Source organism: Anolis carolinensis, chromosome 5 (genome assembly GCF_035594765.1).
Source record: "Anolis carolinensis isolate JA03-04 chromosome 5, rAnoCar3.1.pri, whole genome shotgun sequence".
In the NCBI taxonomy this organism is placed as follows: domain Eukaryota; kingdom Metazoa; phylum Chordata; class Lepidosauria; order Squamata; family Dactyloidae; genus Anolis; species Anolis carolinensis.
This window is the reverse complement of record NC_085845.1, coordinates 73,839,083-73,854,079: the sequence shown is the minus strand read 5'-3', so window position 1 is coordinate 73,854,079 and position 14,997 is coordinate 73,839,083. Positions and strand designations below refer to the sequence as shown.

The 14,997-nt window shown below is 41.5% G+C and overlaps 1 protein-coding gene across 1 annotated transcript in view; it reads left to right on the top strand.

Moving 5' to 3' along the window:
- Positions 1-14,997, top strand: part of paics (phosphoribosylaminoimidazole carboxylase and phosphoribosylaminoimidazolesuccinocarboxamide synthase) — a 67,413-nt gene that overhangs the window by 48,967 nt on the left and 3,449 nt on the right. Inside the window, exons 11-18 of the mRNA XM_062981539.1 lie at positions 1,821-1,869; positions 6,475-6,672; positions 8,779-8,957; positions 11,264-11,443; positions 11,538-11,651; positions 13,294-13,377; positions 13,468-13,648; positions 13,822-13,980. Coding sequence (XP_062837609.1) covers positions 1,821-1,869; positions 6,475-6,672; positions 8,779-8,957; positions 11,264-11,443; positions 11,538-11,651; positions 13,294-13,377; positions 13,468-13,648; positions 13,822-13,980 — 1,144 coding nt within the window. The remainder of the gene's footprint in view (positions 1-1,820; positions 1,870-6,474; positions 6,673-8,778; positions 8,958-11,263; positions 11,444-11,537; positions 11,652-13,293; positions 13,378-13,467; positions 13,649-13,821; positions 13,981-14,997) is intronic.

Below are 14,997 nucleotides of genomic sequence, written 5' to 3'. Positions count from 1 at the left end.
AGTTCCCAATACACCCCACAACCTCTGAGGATGCCTGCCATAGATGTGGGTGAAATGCTTTTGGAACATCGCCAGGCAGCCCGGAAAACTCACAGCAACCCAGTGATTCCGGCCATGAAAGCCTTCCACAATACAGTAGATTAAAACTTTTCCCTCTCTGGTTGATGAGGTACTTGAGGCGGGTTGAGAGACTTGAGAGTTGTTTACTTTTGCTTCTTGAAAGAATCCTTGAAATGGGTGAAGCAGAGGGAGGGAGAAAGACGGAAGGAAAGAGAGAGGAAAGAGGGAAGGAAGGGATAGTAAAAGAAGGAAGGAAGGAGAGGGGATGAGAAGGGGGAAAAGAAGAAAGTGATAGGGAAAGAAAGATGAAAGAGGGAAGGAAGGGAAAGAGGGAGAAGACAAGGAGGGAAGAAAGAAAGCAAGGGGAAAGGAGAGAAAAGGAAAGAAGAAAGGAAAAGGAGGGAAGGAGAAGGAAAGGGCAAAAAAGGAGGGAGGGAAAGAAGAAAGAGAAAAGGAAGGAAAGAGAGGAGGGAAAGAGGAGGAAAAGACAAGGAAGGAGAGGGAAAGGGAAAAGGAGGAAGGAAGGAGAGGGAGGAAAAGAAGGGAAAAGTAGGGAAAGAGAGTAGGGAAGACAGGGAGAGAAAGGGGAGAAATGAAACTGAGGGAAGGGGAGGGAAAAAGAAAGAAAAGACAGAAGAAAGGAGGGACAAAAGAAAGGGGGAAAGGAAGGAAAGAAGGAAGGATGGAGAGGGAAAGGGAGGAGAGAGGAAAGGAAGAAAAAGGGAAAGGAGTGAAAGAAAAGGAAAGAAAGTGGGAAGGGGTGAGAGAAAAGGGGGGAAAGAAGAAAAGGAAAAGGAGGGAAAGAGAAGGAGGGAAAAGAGGGAAGGAAGGAGAAGGAAAGAGGGAGGAGACGGTAAAGGAAGAAAGGGAAAAAAGAGGGAAATACGGGAAGAGAGAGAAAGGGGGAAAGAAGAAAGGAAAAGAGGGGAAAGAGAAGGAGGAAGGGAAAGAGGGAGGAAAAGACAGAAAAGGAGGGAGGGAAAAGAAGAGATAGAGAGAGGGAAAGAGGGAGGGAAAGACACAAGGAAGATGGGGAAAGAGGGAAAAGGAGGGGTGAAAGGGAAGGAGGAAGGGAAAGAGGAAGGAAAAGACAGAAAAGGAGGGAGGGAAAAGAAGAGAAAGAAGGGATAAAAAAGGAAGGAGAGGGAAAGAGGGAGGGAAAGACACGAGGAAGATGGAAAAAAGAGAGGAGGAGGGGTGAAAGAGAAGAAGGGAGGGAAAAAGAGGGAGGGAAAGAGAGAAGGAAGAAAGGAAAAGGTGGGAAGGAGGGGCTCGCGTTGAGGTTGGCGAGGCCTCGGGGGCGCTGGGAAAGAAGCAGGAGCAGCCGGAGCGCAACTTCGCCCTGGGGAGGGGAAGGGGCGGGAGAGGGGTGTCCGCCAGAGCCGGCCTGGGATTGGAGGGAAAGCGGCGGAAGAAGTCCGCTCGTGCTCCTCTCCCTGACCCCTTCCCCGCTTTCTTTTCCCTCTTCTCAGGAAAAATTGGCCTGGGAGGGGCGTGTGCGCGCGCGTTTGTGTATGTGTGTATGTTTCTGTGGCGCAACTCCTGTTTGCGCGGCTGCCATTGGCGCGTTGGGGGCACGCTCCCCGCCCCTCATTGGCCGCCCCCTTCCGCCGCGCGCCCTTCTTACGCCGCCCCGCCAGCGCGCGCTCTCTCTCTCTCCCTCGGACTTTCCCCTCCGCGGAGCAAACTTTTCCTTCTCCTCCTCCTCATTTCTGAGTGTTGTTCTTTATTTTTAATTTCTCTTTGCCTTTTGCTTCTAGGCGCCTCAGGCTCCTGCTGCAGCAGCTATGGCTCCTATTCGCCCTACAGGTGAGTGAGTGCCTTCTCGTCTTCCCCCCAAAGGAGGCCTCTTGAATGGCCCACAGCAAGGGAGTCCTCTGGCTGTTGTCGGAGGCTTTCATGGTCGGAATCACAGAGTTGCTGTGGGTTTCTGGCCATGTTCCAGAAGCATTCTCTCCTGACGTTTCGCCCACATCTATGGCAGGCATTCTCCGAGGTTGTGAGGTCTGTTCGAAATTAGGCAAGTGGGGTTTATATATTTGTGGAAGGTCCAGGGAGTGAGAAAAAACTCTTGTCTGTTTAAAGCAAGCGTGAATGTTACAGTTGACCAGCTTGGTTAACATCAAATAGCCTTGCAGCTTCAAAACCTGGCTGCTTCCTGCCTGGGAGAATCCTTTGTTGCAGGACCACCATGTCAGACTACACAGAGAAGCCACTGAATCCACAAGCATGTGGACAATTCCAACAGAAAGGAGGAGACCATGTAAATAAACAAAATCTGGCTACCAGTATTTTAAAAACTCTAAAATCAGGACGGTACATAAAGAACAACACCAAAAGAAACAGGGGAGTTCCAGACATGAATCAATCAGGGCCAGCTAATGCCTCCCGACAAAGGATTCCCCCAGGCAGGGAGAGCCAGGCTTTGAAGCTGCAAGGCTGTTTAATGCTAATCTAGACAGACAATTGAAACATTCACACTCACCTCAAACAGACAAGAGTTCTTTCTCCCACCTTGGACCTTCCACAAATATATAAACCTCACCTGACTAGTTTCCAACAGACCTCACAACTTCTGAGGATGCCTGCCATAGATGTGGGCGAAACGTCAGGAGATAATGCTTCTGGAACATGGCCATACAGCCTGGAAAACACATCAAACCAGACCTCTAGGTGTTTGGGACTTCATCTCACAGAATTCCTGACCACTGGACAAGCTGGCTAGGGCTTCTGGAAGTTGGAGGCCACAGGTTGAGTCCTCCCAAGTGTTTGACACTTCAGCTCCCAGAAGCCTCCTCTGCCAGGTTTCATAGACCAAAGATACTACAAAACCCAACATGGATGGCGGAGGACCTGTCTACACTGTCTATTTAATGCAGTTTGAAGCTAGGTTCAGATTGCAGCGATTAGGCACCAAAATCCCACAAAAGTGCATGAAAGAAATATCTTAATCAGAAGCGGTCCAACCATAAGGCGAACTAGGCATTTGCCTGTGGCGCCATCGACCCGGGGGCACCATCGTTCTGGGAGGAGGGCGCCACTCTCCGCCTCTTTCTCCTTCAGGTCTCCTGGCGGCCGCGCTGGGCCTCCCACTGCCCGCGCTGGGCCTTCCGGCCAGCGCGGGCCCGCCTTCACACCACATGAGCCCACCTTTGGGACCTTCAGAGATTGTGAGGTCTGTGGGAACTTGGAAGCTAGGTATGTGGGGTTTATATATCTGTAGAAAGTCCAGGGTGGGAGAAAGAAGTCTTCTTTGAAGCAGGTGTGAATGTTGTAATTAATCACCTTGATTAGCATTTAATGGCCCTGTGGCTTCAAGGCCTGGCTTCTTCTTGCCTGGAAGAATCTTTTTTTGGGAAGTGTTAGCTGTCCCTGATTGTTTACTGTCTGGATTTCTTCTGTTTTCAGAGTGTTGTTGTTTATTTATTGTCCTGATTTTAGAGATTTTTTTAAATACTGAGGGCTATCTGGGTTATCTAAGTCCACACTGCCCTATATCCCTGTTCAACGTTTAGTGCTAAATTCGCAAATATAGTCATTCCTACATAACACTACCATGTATTGAACTGCTTTTTCTATTGATTTGTTGTAAAACATGATGTTTTGGTGCTTAATTTGTAAAATCATAATGTAATTTGATGTTTAATAGGCTTTTCCTTAATCCTTCCTTGTTATCCAACATTTTCACTTACCCAACGCTTTTATTTTTCAGTGATTGGTTTGGGGGGGGGGGGCGCCAAAATTCTGTTCACCTACACTTGAAAAATACCTAGGGCCGGCTCTGATCTTAATGCACATCAGTGGTTTGTGTAAACACTATCTGAACCTCAAATGGATTCCAGCAGTTCCTCTGTAATCATCTGCATAGCGAAACCACTCTTTTTTTGGCCCCTTCCACACAACTGTATAACATCCACATTGAACTGGGTTACATGGCAGTGTGGACTCAGATAATGCAGTTCAAAGCCAATATTGTGGATTATCTGCCTTGACATTTTGGGTTATATAGTGGCGTGGAAGGGCCCTTAAAGATCATCTTGAAATTATATTAAATTGTCAGTGTTAATGGGAAATGAGATAGCGACTTATCTGGGTTGCTGTGAGTGTTTCAGGCTATATGGCTGTATTCCAGTAGCATTCTCTCCTAACATTTCACCTGCATCTGTGGCAAGCATCCTCAGAGGTTTGTCCAGAGGTCTGCGGAAATGAGGCAAGTGGGGTCCTTTCCACACAGCTGAATAAAATCCCACATTATCTGCTTTGAACTAGAATATATGGCAATGTGAACTCAGATATCCCAGTTCAAAGCAGATATTCTGGGATTTTCTGCCTTTATATTCTGGATTATATGGCTGTGTGGAAGGGCCCTGGGGTCTATCTGTGGAATATCCAGGGTGGGAGAAAGAATTCATGTCTGTTTGATGCAAGTGTGGATGTTACAATTAGTAATTGCAACTTGATTAATAATTGAGTAGCTTTGCAGCTGCAAAGTCTGGTTGTTGCTGCCTTAGGGCATCCTTTGTTTGGAAGATGTTAACTGGCACTTGATTGTTAATAATGATAATTTTATTTCTAACCTGCCTCTACCTGCGGCTCGATTAACACAATTAAAAAACACAAACATAGCAACAATTCAACAAATATACATATTTCTATAAAAACCACTTCTGGGGATTCACTGCCTAAGCAAAACCTTATGGACTTGTCATAAGGCAACTTGTATAACTGGATGTACAAAGTTCTTTGAAGCCATGTGGCCATAACGGTTTTGATGTTGCCTGTAAGAAGAAAAATAATACATTTTTCCCTGTGTGGATGGGAAAACATTCAATCTTCCCCAAGTTTGGAGAAGGTACTGTTTTGAAGCACACGTGCTAGAATCCCCTAGTCAAGATGGCCAGTGACCATGCTGGTAGGGATGTAGAGAATCAAGGAGTTATGATTTAAAGCTGTACTGATCCCCTTCACACACACAAACATTCTGAGGGGATATAGACTGCAAATACGTAATACTATGTACTGTAGGCTAGGTTTCAGATGAAGGATCTGACACAGCTACCTCCATACTCAAGAAAACCCTATGAAATTAATGGTTTTGCCATAAATTGACAGGCAGTTTGACGACATACTCGCATACATATCTTCTGAAGAAGCCCATCACTTCATTCTATGAGCATGTAGACATTGAAGATGTGCTTGTTTTTTCCTGAAGCTTTTATATTGTCTGCTATCACCCTTCTGGAATCAATTCTCACTTCATTTGCTGTGGTTGTATTAACCAAGAGGCAATGATGCAGCATGCCCACAGAACTCATTTAAAAAGACTCCTGTCTTTACAAAGCAGGAGTCATTTTATAAGGACACTTACAAAACCGTAAATGTCTCACAGTTGTGTATACACTGTGTGTGCAAGGAAAGTTGTAGATACTTGGAAGTATTTCATTTATCATGATGCAGACATGCACGTGACTGTCAGATGTGATGATCTGCATATAGTTTGTATGCTTTCTGTGGAGCTTTACTCTGATTCCATAATTTAAATAGGGGAATGCATGGTCTTCCTGTTTAGGATCTCAACTAACCAAATATTCCCTTTCCCAGAAAGATACTCCCCAGATAATTCATCTTATCACCTCCCACTTCTTTATATCTCAGACTGACTTCAAAAAAAATAGACCCAACATATCTAAAGCTTAACAGAATAATTTTGTAACTAGGATTTGCCAAGGTGTTTCTTTGCAGGGTCAGCTATTGCTTCAGTGTACTGCAACAAAATTAGCTTTTACAATATGCACAAGCAAATTTGCTGAACTGAAATCTTCGTTAGCATATTGAATATGTCTTCCATTTTTTAAAAAGTTTGCATTGTAGACAACAGAGAAATGGAGATTACAGTTTTGTACATGTTTATCTGGGAATATGGTAGAACTTAGGTAAAGATAAAGGTTTTCCCCTGACATTAAGTCTAGTTGTGTCTGCCCCTAGGGATTGGTGCTCATCTCCATTTCTGAGCTGAAGAGCCAGAATTGTCTGTAGACACCTCCTTGGTCATGTGGCGGTCATGACTGCATGGAGTGCCATTATCTTCCTGCCGGAGCGGTACCTATTGATGTACTCACATTTGCATGTTTTCGAACTGCTCAGTTGGCAGAAGCTGGGGCTAACAGCGGGAGCTCACCCCAATCCCTGGATTCGAACCACCGACCTTTTGTTTAGCAAGTTCAGTAGCTCAGCTGTTTAACCTGCTGCACCACAAGGGGTCCTATGGTAGAACTTACTTCTGAGTAAATGTGTAAAAGATCAGACTGTGAAGATTGTATTGACTGCCTTATTATAATTAAGACTGTATTAAAAGCCTTGTTCATTTGAAAGCAGGTTACAAAATTTTACAACTGTTTCGCCTTCTTTTTCCAGAACTTAAACTTGGCAAAAAAATAAATGAGGGGAAAACAAAGGAGGTTTATGAATTGCCCAACATCCCTGGATGTGTGCTTTTACAATCAAAAGACCAGATAACAGCTGGAAATGCAGCTCGAAAGGATCTCATGGAGGGGAAGGCTGCAATCTCAAATACCACAACATGTGCTGTCTTTCAGTTGCTTCAGGAATCTGGTGAGTTTTGAGAATTCATGAGCAGCATTGCAGACAATAAAAAATGAGTTTTTATCCTGACAACTTTTGAATGTGAAAATTACACAAATGTACTCCTCACCCGCACCACATGTAGCAAAAGAATGGCTTGGTCATCAGTGATGGGTCTCATGAAATACACTAAGTTGTCTAGCGCAGTACTATCCAAAGTGGTGGTCCCTTGGCTAGAGTTTGGTCCATGAGCCATTGGCTGTTATTCTCTGCTGAGTTTCCAGGAAAAAAGAAACAATTGTAGCCGAATGGGTACAAATAGAATACTGTTCCCTGGGAGAAAATAATTATTGGTTACTTATATCAGATAGCCTGGGGAGCATTGCTTTACTACAGAGGTTTCCAACCTTTTTTTGACCAGGGACCACTCTGCAACATTAGTACCAAAAGGGTTAGAAATCAGTTTATGGTCAACTTTAAATTTGGTTTGGTTATTTGGTGTGCTGGTTCATAAAATTCCATTGGATAGACCACATCAGTTTTAGTTTCTGATACAGAATATATGCCATACAATAGTCGCCATCTGCTCACCCACAGAAAACCATATTTAATAATCTAGAGCTGATGTGGTCTATCCAGTGCAATTTTCTGAGTCAGCACCCCAAATAACCCCAGGAACAGACCTAAAAATGAAGACACCAAGATGTGGAACGGCTCCACTCAGGGGGAGGGAGGAGGAGAAGCAGCAGTCAGGAGGCTGGTTGTTGCACCTTTCGTGGGTAGTCAGCCTCTACCCTCTCGACATCCCCATTGCCTCAGCACTATAAGAGGGTTTTGCAAGACCAGTCACTCTTGTTGCAACTGTGTAACTGTGAGGCTGTGGTGTGGACCATATTTTAGTTCTTGGTGATCACTAGTGGTCCACGGGCCACAGGTTGGAAAACATTGCTCTCCTACCAGTAGTGGCATCTATAACATCACTAGAAACTTGAACAGGAGGATGTAAGACATCATTATGCCTTCTAGCAAAACAAAATGAAAAGGAACTTGAAACTCACAGCAATGTCCAAACCGAGCTTTCTGAAATCATGGCCATGTTTGACCAAAATGGGCTTTCCAAAAATCCATAATGTCATTGCATTTATATGATTTACAGCCACTAATTTGAAAATGTTTAAGATGTGATTTGTATTAGTAACTTCCTTTCCTAAACACTACATGTGATCTGGGAAATAATTTTAATTTTTTTGCTCGTGCATTTTTAGAGTGTATGCCCTCAATCTCACTGTTAGTCCCAGCTGTAAAAGAACAGTTGGGTTTCCCTACTGTTGATCCCATATTCAGCAATTGACTTATTGGATCTTTTATAATTGGGACCAATCAACAGAATTCCAGTCTATAACTCAGATGTCTTTCAGACTTCCTCCCTCCCCTGCATGCAGCATGTCTGATCTCTGATATTATGACACTAGCTTCATGTACAAAAAGTTTGTAACTCCACAAGAATAAACTTTGTGGGTTCTTCTAATCAAGCTGACATCAGTTTATCATGATGAGCCTCTCAAAATTGCTTCACATCAGTGTACTTTGATGAGATCTTGGTACTGAGTAATTTTATGGCTTAAAAATTACCTTATTTGAAGCTCTCTCTCCTGCTCTGAAATGTTTCCCAATGAATTATTTACTGGTGAATGCTTTACTTCTAATCTCCCCTCATTCTATTGTGTGTGTTTTTGCAGTACAAAGGTTGCAAACAGATTTCACCTGGCATCCTTTCAACAAGGTTATGAGTCTTTTTAAATTCCCTGCTCTCATCCAGGATCCTTAGGGGCAGAATTTCTGCACCATGGAGGGATGGAGTCGAAATATGTAAAGAATGGGCCATACATTTGAAAATTATTTCCCCAAGCAATTGCTACTTATTTCTCTACTTCCCCTCCCTTTCCAAATGCTTTTTACCTCTCTGTCCTTTTTCAGGTGATTTTTTTTGCCAGTTATTGTGGCTGATACTTGTATAGTATTGTGCATAAATGTTTTGTACATGATAGCAATATATAAGTTATACATTTTGATCACAACTCTCCAATTTATAAATGTGTTTTGTTTGTGGAACTAAAGTAATTTCATCTTCCTCAGGAATCAAAACTGCATTTGTGAGAAAACACAGCGACTCAGCCTTTATAGCTGCTCATTGTGAAATGATTCCAATTGAATGGGTTTGCAGGAGAATTGCTACAGGCTCTTTCCTGAAAAGAAATCCTGGTGTTGAAGAAGGCTACAGATTTTACCCTCCTAAAATTGAGATGTTTTATAAGGTGGGTCATGTAGATGTGCCTTGGCTCTAATGCTGGTTGTGAAATATCATTTAGCAGAAATAATCAGTTAAACATCCCTAATCCAGGAAGTAATATCTGAAAACCTTGAAAATCCAGAACCTTTTGCTGCTAGCCTCCACTTGTGTTGTCTTTTCTCCTCTGCCTCCCCCTATGTCTGTCACAGGAGGAAGGGACAGACGGAAAAAAGATGGAAGTGCCTCACCTCTCTTTGATACTGTTTCCGCCACCCCCCCCCCCCCCCGAAATGTGTCAGGTTAAAGAAAAAGCTGGTTTATTTATAAATTGGTTAACCAATTAAAATTAATAAGTAAACCAGGTTCTTTTTAACCTGATACATTTCGGGGAGGGGAGTTGAACCCTTAATCCCCCTCCCTCTGAATATGGCCCTGGCCACCACCACAATCTCTGCTTCCATCCCCCTTTCAGTGTCATTATTGGTGGTATCCCCATGAAGTCACTGGTCAAGCCAGTGGTGATGAGATAACTGCCCCATTTGCCTTAGACTCATGATGGTGGGGTGCCTTCGAGGTGATGCTGGCAGCAACAGTGGTTGTACAGAGCCAGCTGCTTTGCTTACTTGCTTTCCCTCCTTCAGGGGCTCTTGCTACTTGCCAGCTGGAGATGTAACACTCTCAGTAAGATGCACCAAGGGTACTGGGACACTAGAGATATGTGTGTGTGGAGGGAGGGAAGCGAGAGTTGGAATAGTAGATGGTGCTGCTTTAGAATACTGTAAGTGGGAAAGAGGCTTCTCACACACCTTTTGCTTAATACTATTTTTTTCACCTTCTATGTCCTTCCCCCAGCCCCAAATGTGAGGGATCCAAGGGGTGGTGCAAGATGGTGGTCGAAGCACCTTGAAAAGGGTTTTAAAAGTATATATTGTATCTATTCGAGTATAAGCCAAGTTTTTCAGCCCTTTTAGGGCTTAAAATGACCCCCTTTTTAGAACTGAAAAGTGAGGATCCTGGCCAGCTTATATTCGGGTCAGCTTATACTCGAGTATATAGGTAATCAGAGTTGGACAGTCTTATCTTACTAAAAGCTTATTATCTTTTACAGTTTGATGTAAATATTCAAAAACATTTAACCTACTGATGCCTCAATTTAATTTTATTGGTATCTATTTTTATTTTTGAAATTTACCAGTCGCTGCTCCCACCCTCATCTTATACTTGACTCAATATGTTTTCCCAGTTTTAATGGTAAAGTTAGGTGCTTCGGCTTATGTTTGGGTCAGCTTATACTCGAGTGTATACGAGTATATCATGCATACAAAATCCAGAAAAATCCAACATGCTTCTAGTCCCAAGCATCTTAGACGATAGATTAACTTCTATTAATATCCTTTTTGGAAAGTTGATACTTGTTCCTTGGGAAAACGAAGTTTTCTACTACAAATCTTACAGAGAAAATTATTTCTTCTAAAATGTTGAATTTAGTGAGTTGGAACATAATTTAATCATTTTTATGCTGTCTTCTATTATAACCAATAAGACAGGGTTTATATGGATTCTTTGCTTGCTGAAATTAACTTCCACAGAAAATCCTGTTTAGGAGTCTTGAGATTGCTTTGCTGTATTCAGACAAAAAACCTTTCCAGCCATTGAGGATATAGCTAGCAAGGGATGTGGGTTTTAAGGTGTCACAGGAGGAACACTTCCTACATAGAAGTGTTTTATTGATTCTATTCTACCAGAAGAATAGCCTGTTTCCTTTTCTAGCAAAGCTAGCAGAGATCACTATCTAACCAAAATCACATGGGGCAGCCAAGCATGGATAGTGAGAACTGTTTGTAGTCAAGTTAGTGGAGTGCCCATAGTAGAGTACTCCAGAAGCAACAAAGATGAGAGCAGTGCATAAAAGAATAGCAGTGGGGACAATGGATTGGTGAATGGCCAAGAGAGATAGTTGTTGGATTTGTAGCATTGTTGTGATACTGCAATTTGAGAAGATGTTGAGGGTCAAAAGAAATCGCAATTTTAAATTCAGTTGGGGAAGAAGATAGAAGAAAAGTTATCAAATTGATAGAAGATGTGGCAATACAGATGGATGCAAAGTATAAGGATAACACAAAAGGTTCTTCTACAGTAGTGCTCTGCTGAATAAATTCCATCAGAAGTGGGATGCTCAGTTCACAGTTGGTACTGTGTGAACTTAGAAAATGTGCATTTATATAATGTTTTAAAGTGCATGTAACGATTTCTAGTTCATTTCCCCTTCCCAGGAAAATTGAATCGGGTGTGTTGTGAAAACGTAAATGAATGTTGCTGTTTATTTTCCAGGATGATGCAGCAAATGATCCACAATGGTCTGATGAGCAACTCATTGAAGTGAAGTTCCGGTTTGCTGGCCTTGAAATTGGACGAACTGAAGTTGATATTATGGCTCAGTCTACCCGAGCTATTTTTGAAATACTTGAGAAAGCATGGCAGCCCCTGAACTGTACTTTAGTGGACATGAAGGTATGAAAAATACTCTTCTGAAACAAAATCTGTTTTCAAAGGAATTGTGTAATTGCTGGCTTCAGATGACATGTCTGTTGTTTGGTGGTTTTAGGTTGAGTTTGGTGTTAGTGTGGCTACAAAAGAGATTGTTCTTGCCGATGTCATTGATAATGATTCTTGGCGGTTGTGGCCATCTGGAGACAGAAAACAGCAGAAAGACAAACAGGTAATATTATGCTCTGTCTCTGGGTTCTTAAGGGTTAGGGTTAAAGGGCTAAAATTAAGGCACAATTGTGATTTTAAAAAAGAAGTTGGAATAGTCACTCTAACTTAGATTTACTGTCCTGGGAATTCGATATGTAGCAATGATGGTGAATTCTTGAAATTTCAGTGGTGCCTCTGAGGGGGAGATAAAGTTGTTTTCTAGAGCTGTAGTCCAGATATTTTAAACCTCAGCTTCCAGAAGCCTGAACTGGTATAGTCACAGTGGTCAGCGACTTATTATCCATAGTCAGTGGGTTGGAAGTTGGGATTAACTACCCTGTGAATTCTCCTTAGAGATTTTCTTCAAATCTTGTTTTACTAATACTTTGAGACCAATAGAAACATCAGTTTTAGCAGAATTGGTCTTCTGAGAAGAAAATTGTTTTGCTAATGATTTAAAACTTTGATCGTAGAAAAAATTGAAAATATCAATGAAACTAGATAGGAATCTTGTATTGAGTACATTTTGTTGTATGTTAGGCATGCTTCACTTATTTTAACATCACCTTTTCATGATGCAGGGAAAGAATACACTTATTATATTGATACAAAAGTAGAGTAGTTTGTATGGTTATGAGCGATATATGGTTAGTTTGGCAGAATTTGTTCCTGACAAACCCATGCTGGCTGCTACTTATCACTGCATTGTCATCAAGATACTTGCAGGCAGACTCTTCTATAGAGTTGGTCCTCTGTATCCATGGATTCTGCACCTATAATTCCACCATCCATGGCTTGAAAATATTTTTTTAATTTAAAAAATAAAATTTGTTTTTGCCATTTGATATAAGGGACCCTGTTTTACTTCACTGTGCTATATAATAAGACTTGCACATCTCAGGATTTTGGTATATTCAGCAGGTGCTAGAACCAAACCTCGGCAGATACCAAAGGTCCACTGTAATATTACTATTTTTCTTGGTATTGTGAGACTGAGTTGTAGTTTCCAGGATCATCTTTTGTTGCCTTTTTTGAAGAGGGGGTTAATAGTTGCCCTTCCCCATTCCTTTGGCATTTCACTTGTTCTTCCAGATTTTTTTATTATTTATTTATTACAATATTTATATCCCGCCCTTCTCACCCAACAGGAGACTCAGGGCGGCTTACAATAAAACACACATATAAAAATTATACAGTGCAATATAAATCAGTTAAAATTATTATTAACTTACATCAAAATTTATAAAACACATTATAAAATACAGGTAGGTGTGTTCAGTTCAAAAAACTGGGTCTGTTGATTGAGTTCAGCGTACATGATAATAATTAAAGCTGCCAATTATTATTCAAAAGCCTGGCCCCATAACCAAGTTTTAACCTTCCTACGGAAGGATAGGAGGGAGGGAGCCTGCCTGACTTCAATGGGGAGGGCGTTCCATAGGCAGGGAGCCACTACTGAAAATCATTTTTCTAAAATGATGGCAAGCAATTCAGAGAGTACATCATGTTTTTTCAGTACCCTGGGATATTGTGGAGTTCTGAATCCTACTAGTTATACGGATTAACATTGTAGCTTTTTGGTGAAAGTTGCTGCTTCAGGATCTATGAAACAAGCACATCTCATGGATTATGCAACATCTGGGGCTTTTTCTTCTATCTTTTAGTCATACCGTGATCTCAAAGAAGTAACCCCTGAAGCACTGCAGATGGTGAAGAGAAACTTCGAATGGGTGGCCGAAAGAGTGGAGGTATTAATATCAGCCTACATAATACAGCTAGTTAGTTTTTGTATTTTTTCCAAATATTTTAATTTGGCCTTTGACTTTTCTTTTTTCTAGATGTTGCTGAAACCACAGAGCCAGGGCAGAGTGGTTGTGCTTATGGGCTCAACTTCAGATCTTGCTCACTGTGAGAAAATTAAAAAGGCCTGTGGAAGCTTTGGCATTCCTTGTGAATTACGAGTGACTTCTGCTCATAAAGGACCAGATGAAACACTAAGAATCAAAGCTGAATATGAAGGTAAACTGAATTTGTTGCCAAAAAGCCTAATCCTATGGCAGCAAAACAATGGTTTTGTTGAGTGCCACCCTCTCTACTTCACATATTTCTTCATGGTGAGAAAATGATGCAAAATAGGCTTTCCATGGACATATATGGCATAAATCCTGTGGATTTTTTTTACATGTTACCAGGTGATGGCATTGCTACGGTGTTCATAGCAGTGGCTGGGAGAAGCAATGGATTGGGACCTGTGATGTCTGGGAACACTGCATATCCTGTCATCAACTGTCCTCCATTGTCTGCAGATTGGGGTGCTCAGGATATATGGTCATCACTGAGACTGCCCAGTGGTAAGTTCTCATCCTTAAATGCTTTGCAAGAAACAGTTTTTTTTCCAAAGACAGGTCATGTGCCAAGCCAAATTTGTCGCCACCAAAACTTTTCACTCCAATCTAAATTGCTGTAGAACTGCAAGTTCAGTTTTGCATTTTTTTGTGGGGATAATCTCAGATGTAAACATGCAAAGGAATAACACAAGTTTTAACCATAAGGTTTATTCCATTGTTTCTCATAGTCTAGGTTTCTGTTTAGTCATACTTAAGATACGGTCGATATTCTTAAATTGCTGTTTGTTGTGATTTAGTTGTGAAGGTATACAGTCAGATTTCTCAATTTTTATTCGATCATATGTTTGATTCTTCAATAGTTTTTGGTTTAAGCCAAAAGTTAAAAAAAGGAAAATGGCAACAGAAAATAGCAGCTGTGGTGAAGAGAATTCTGATTCTGGGCAATTAAAAGATATTTCCAGTTAAACTTTAACCTTTCTGCACATCTTGGGGCAAACCATATCATTAATATTTAAGAAAAAATATTTTTAGTCTCAAGTTTAGTATTACTCTAATTTTTAAGTACAAATGATCTCAAAATATGCTTTTAATACTGATTTAGAGCAGATACTTAGTATTCACCCAGAGGTAGTTTGAGCTGTCTTCTACTAACTTCTAGTGATTGAAGATCTTGTACTTGTATAAACATATTAGCCCCTTGAAAACTAGCAACAGCTGCTTAAACATACTTCAGTAAGTAACCTCTCCTGGTTCAAGCCCCTGAAACTCAACAGAAATGTCATTTGTCCACTGACTAATCACTGGCAGAATGGACTACCTCCTCTCCATGCAGCTGATGGCTAGTATCATGAATAAGTGGTGACTGCAAAACTACTAGTAATCACAACCACTAGACACAATTATGACATTTTTGCCATGGCTGTAATTTCTTTTCTCCTTTGGGGATGGAATTTGGTGGACAATAACTTGTTGCATAACGGTGAAGTAAACGGCAGCTTTCCCCAGTGCAGTGGTTGAAGT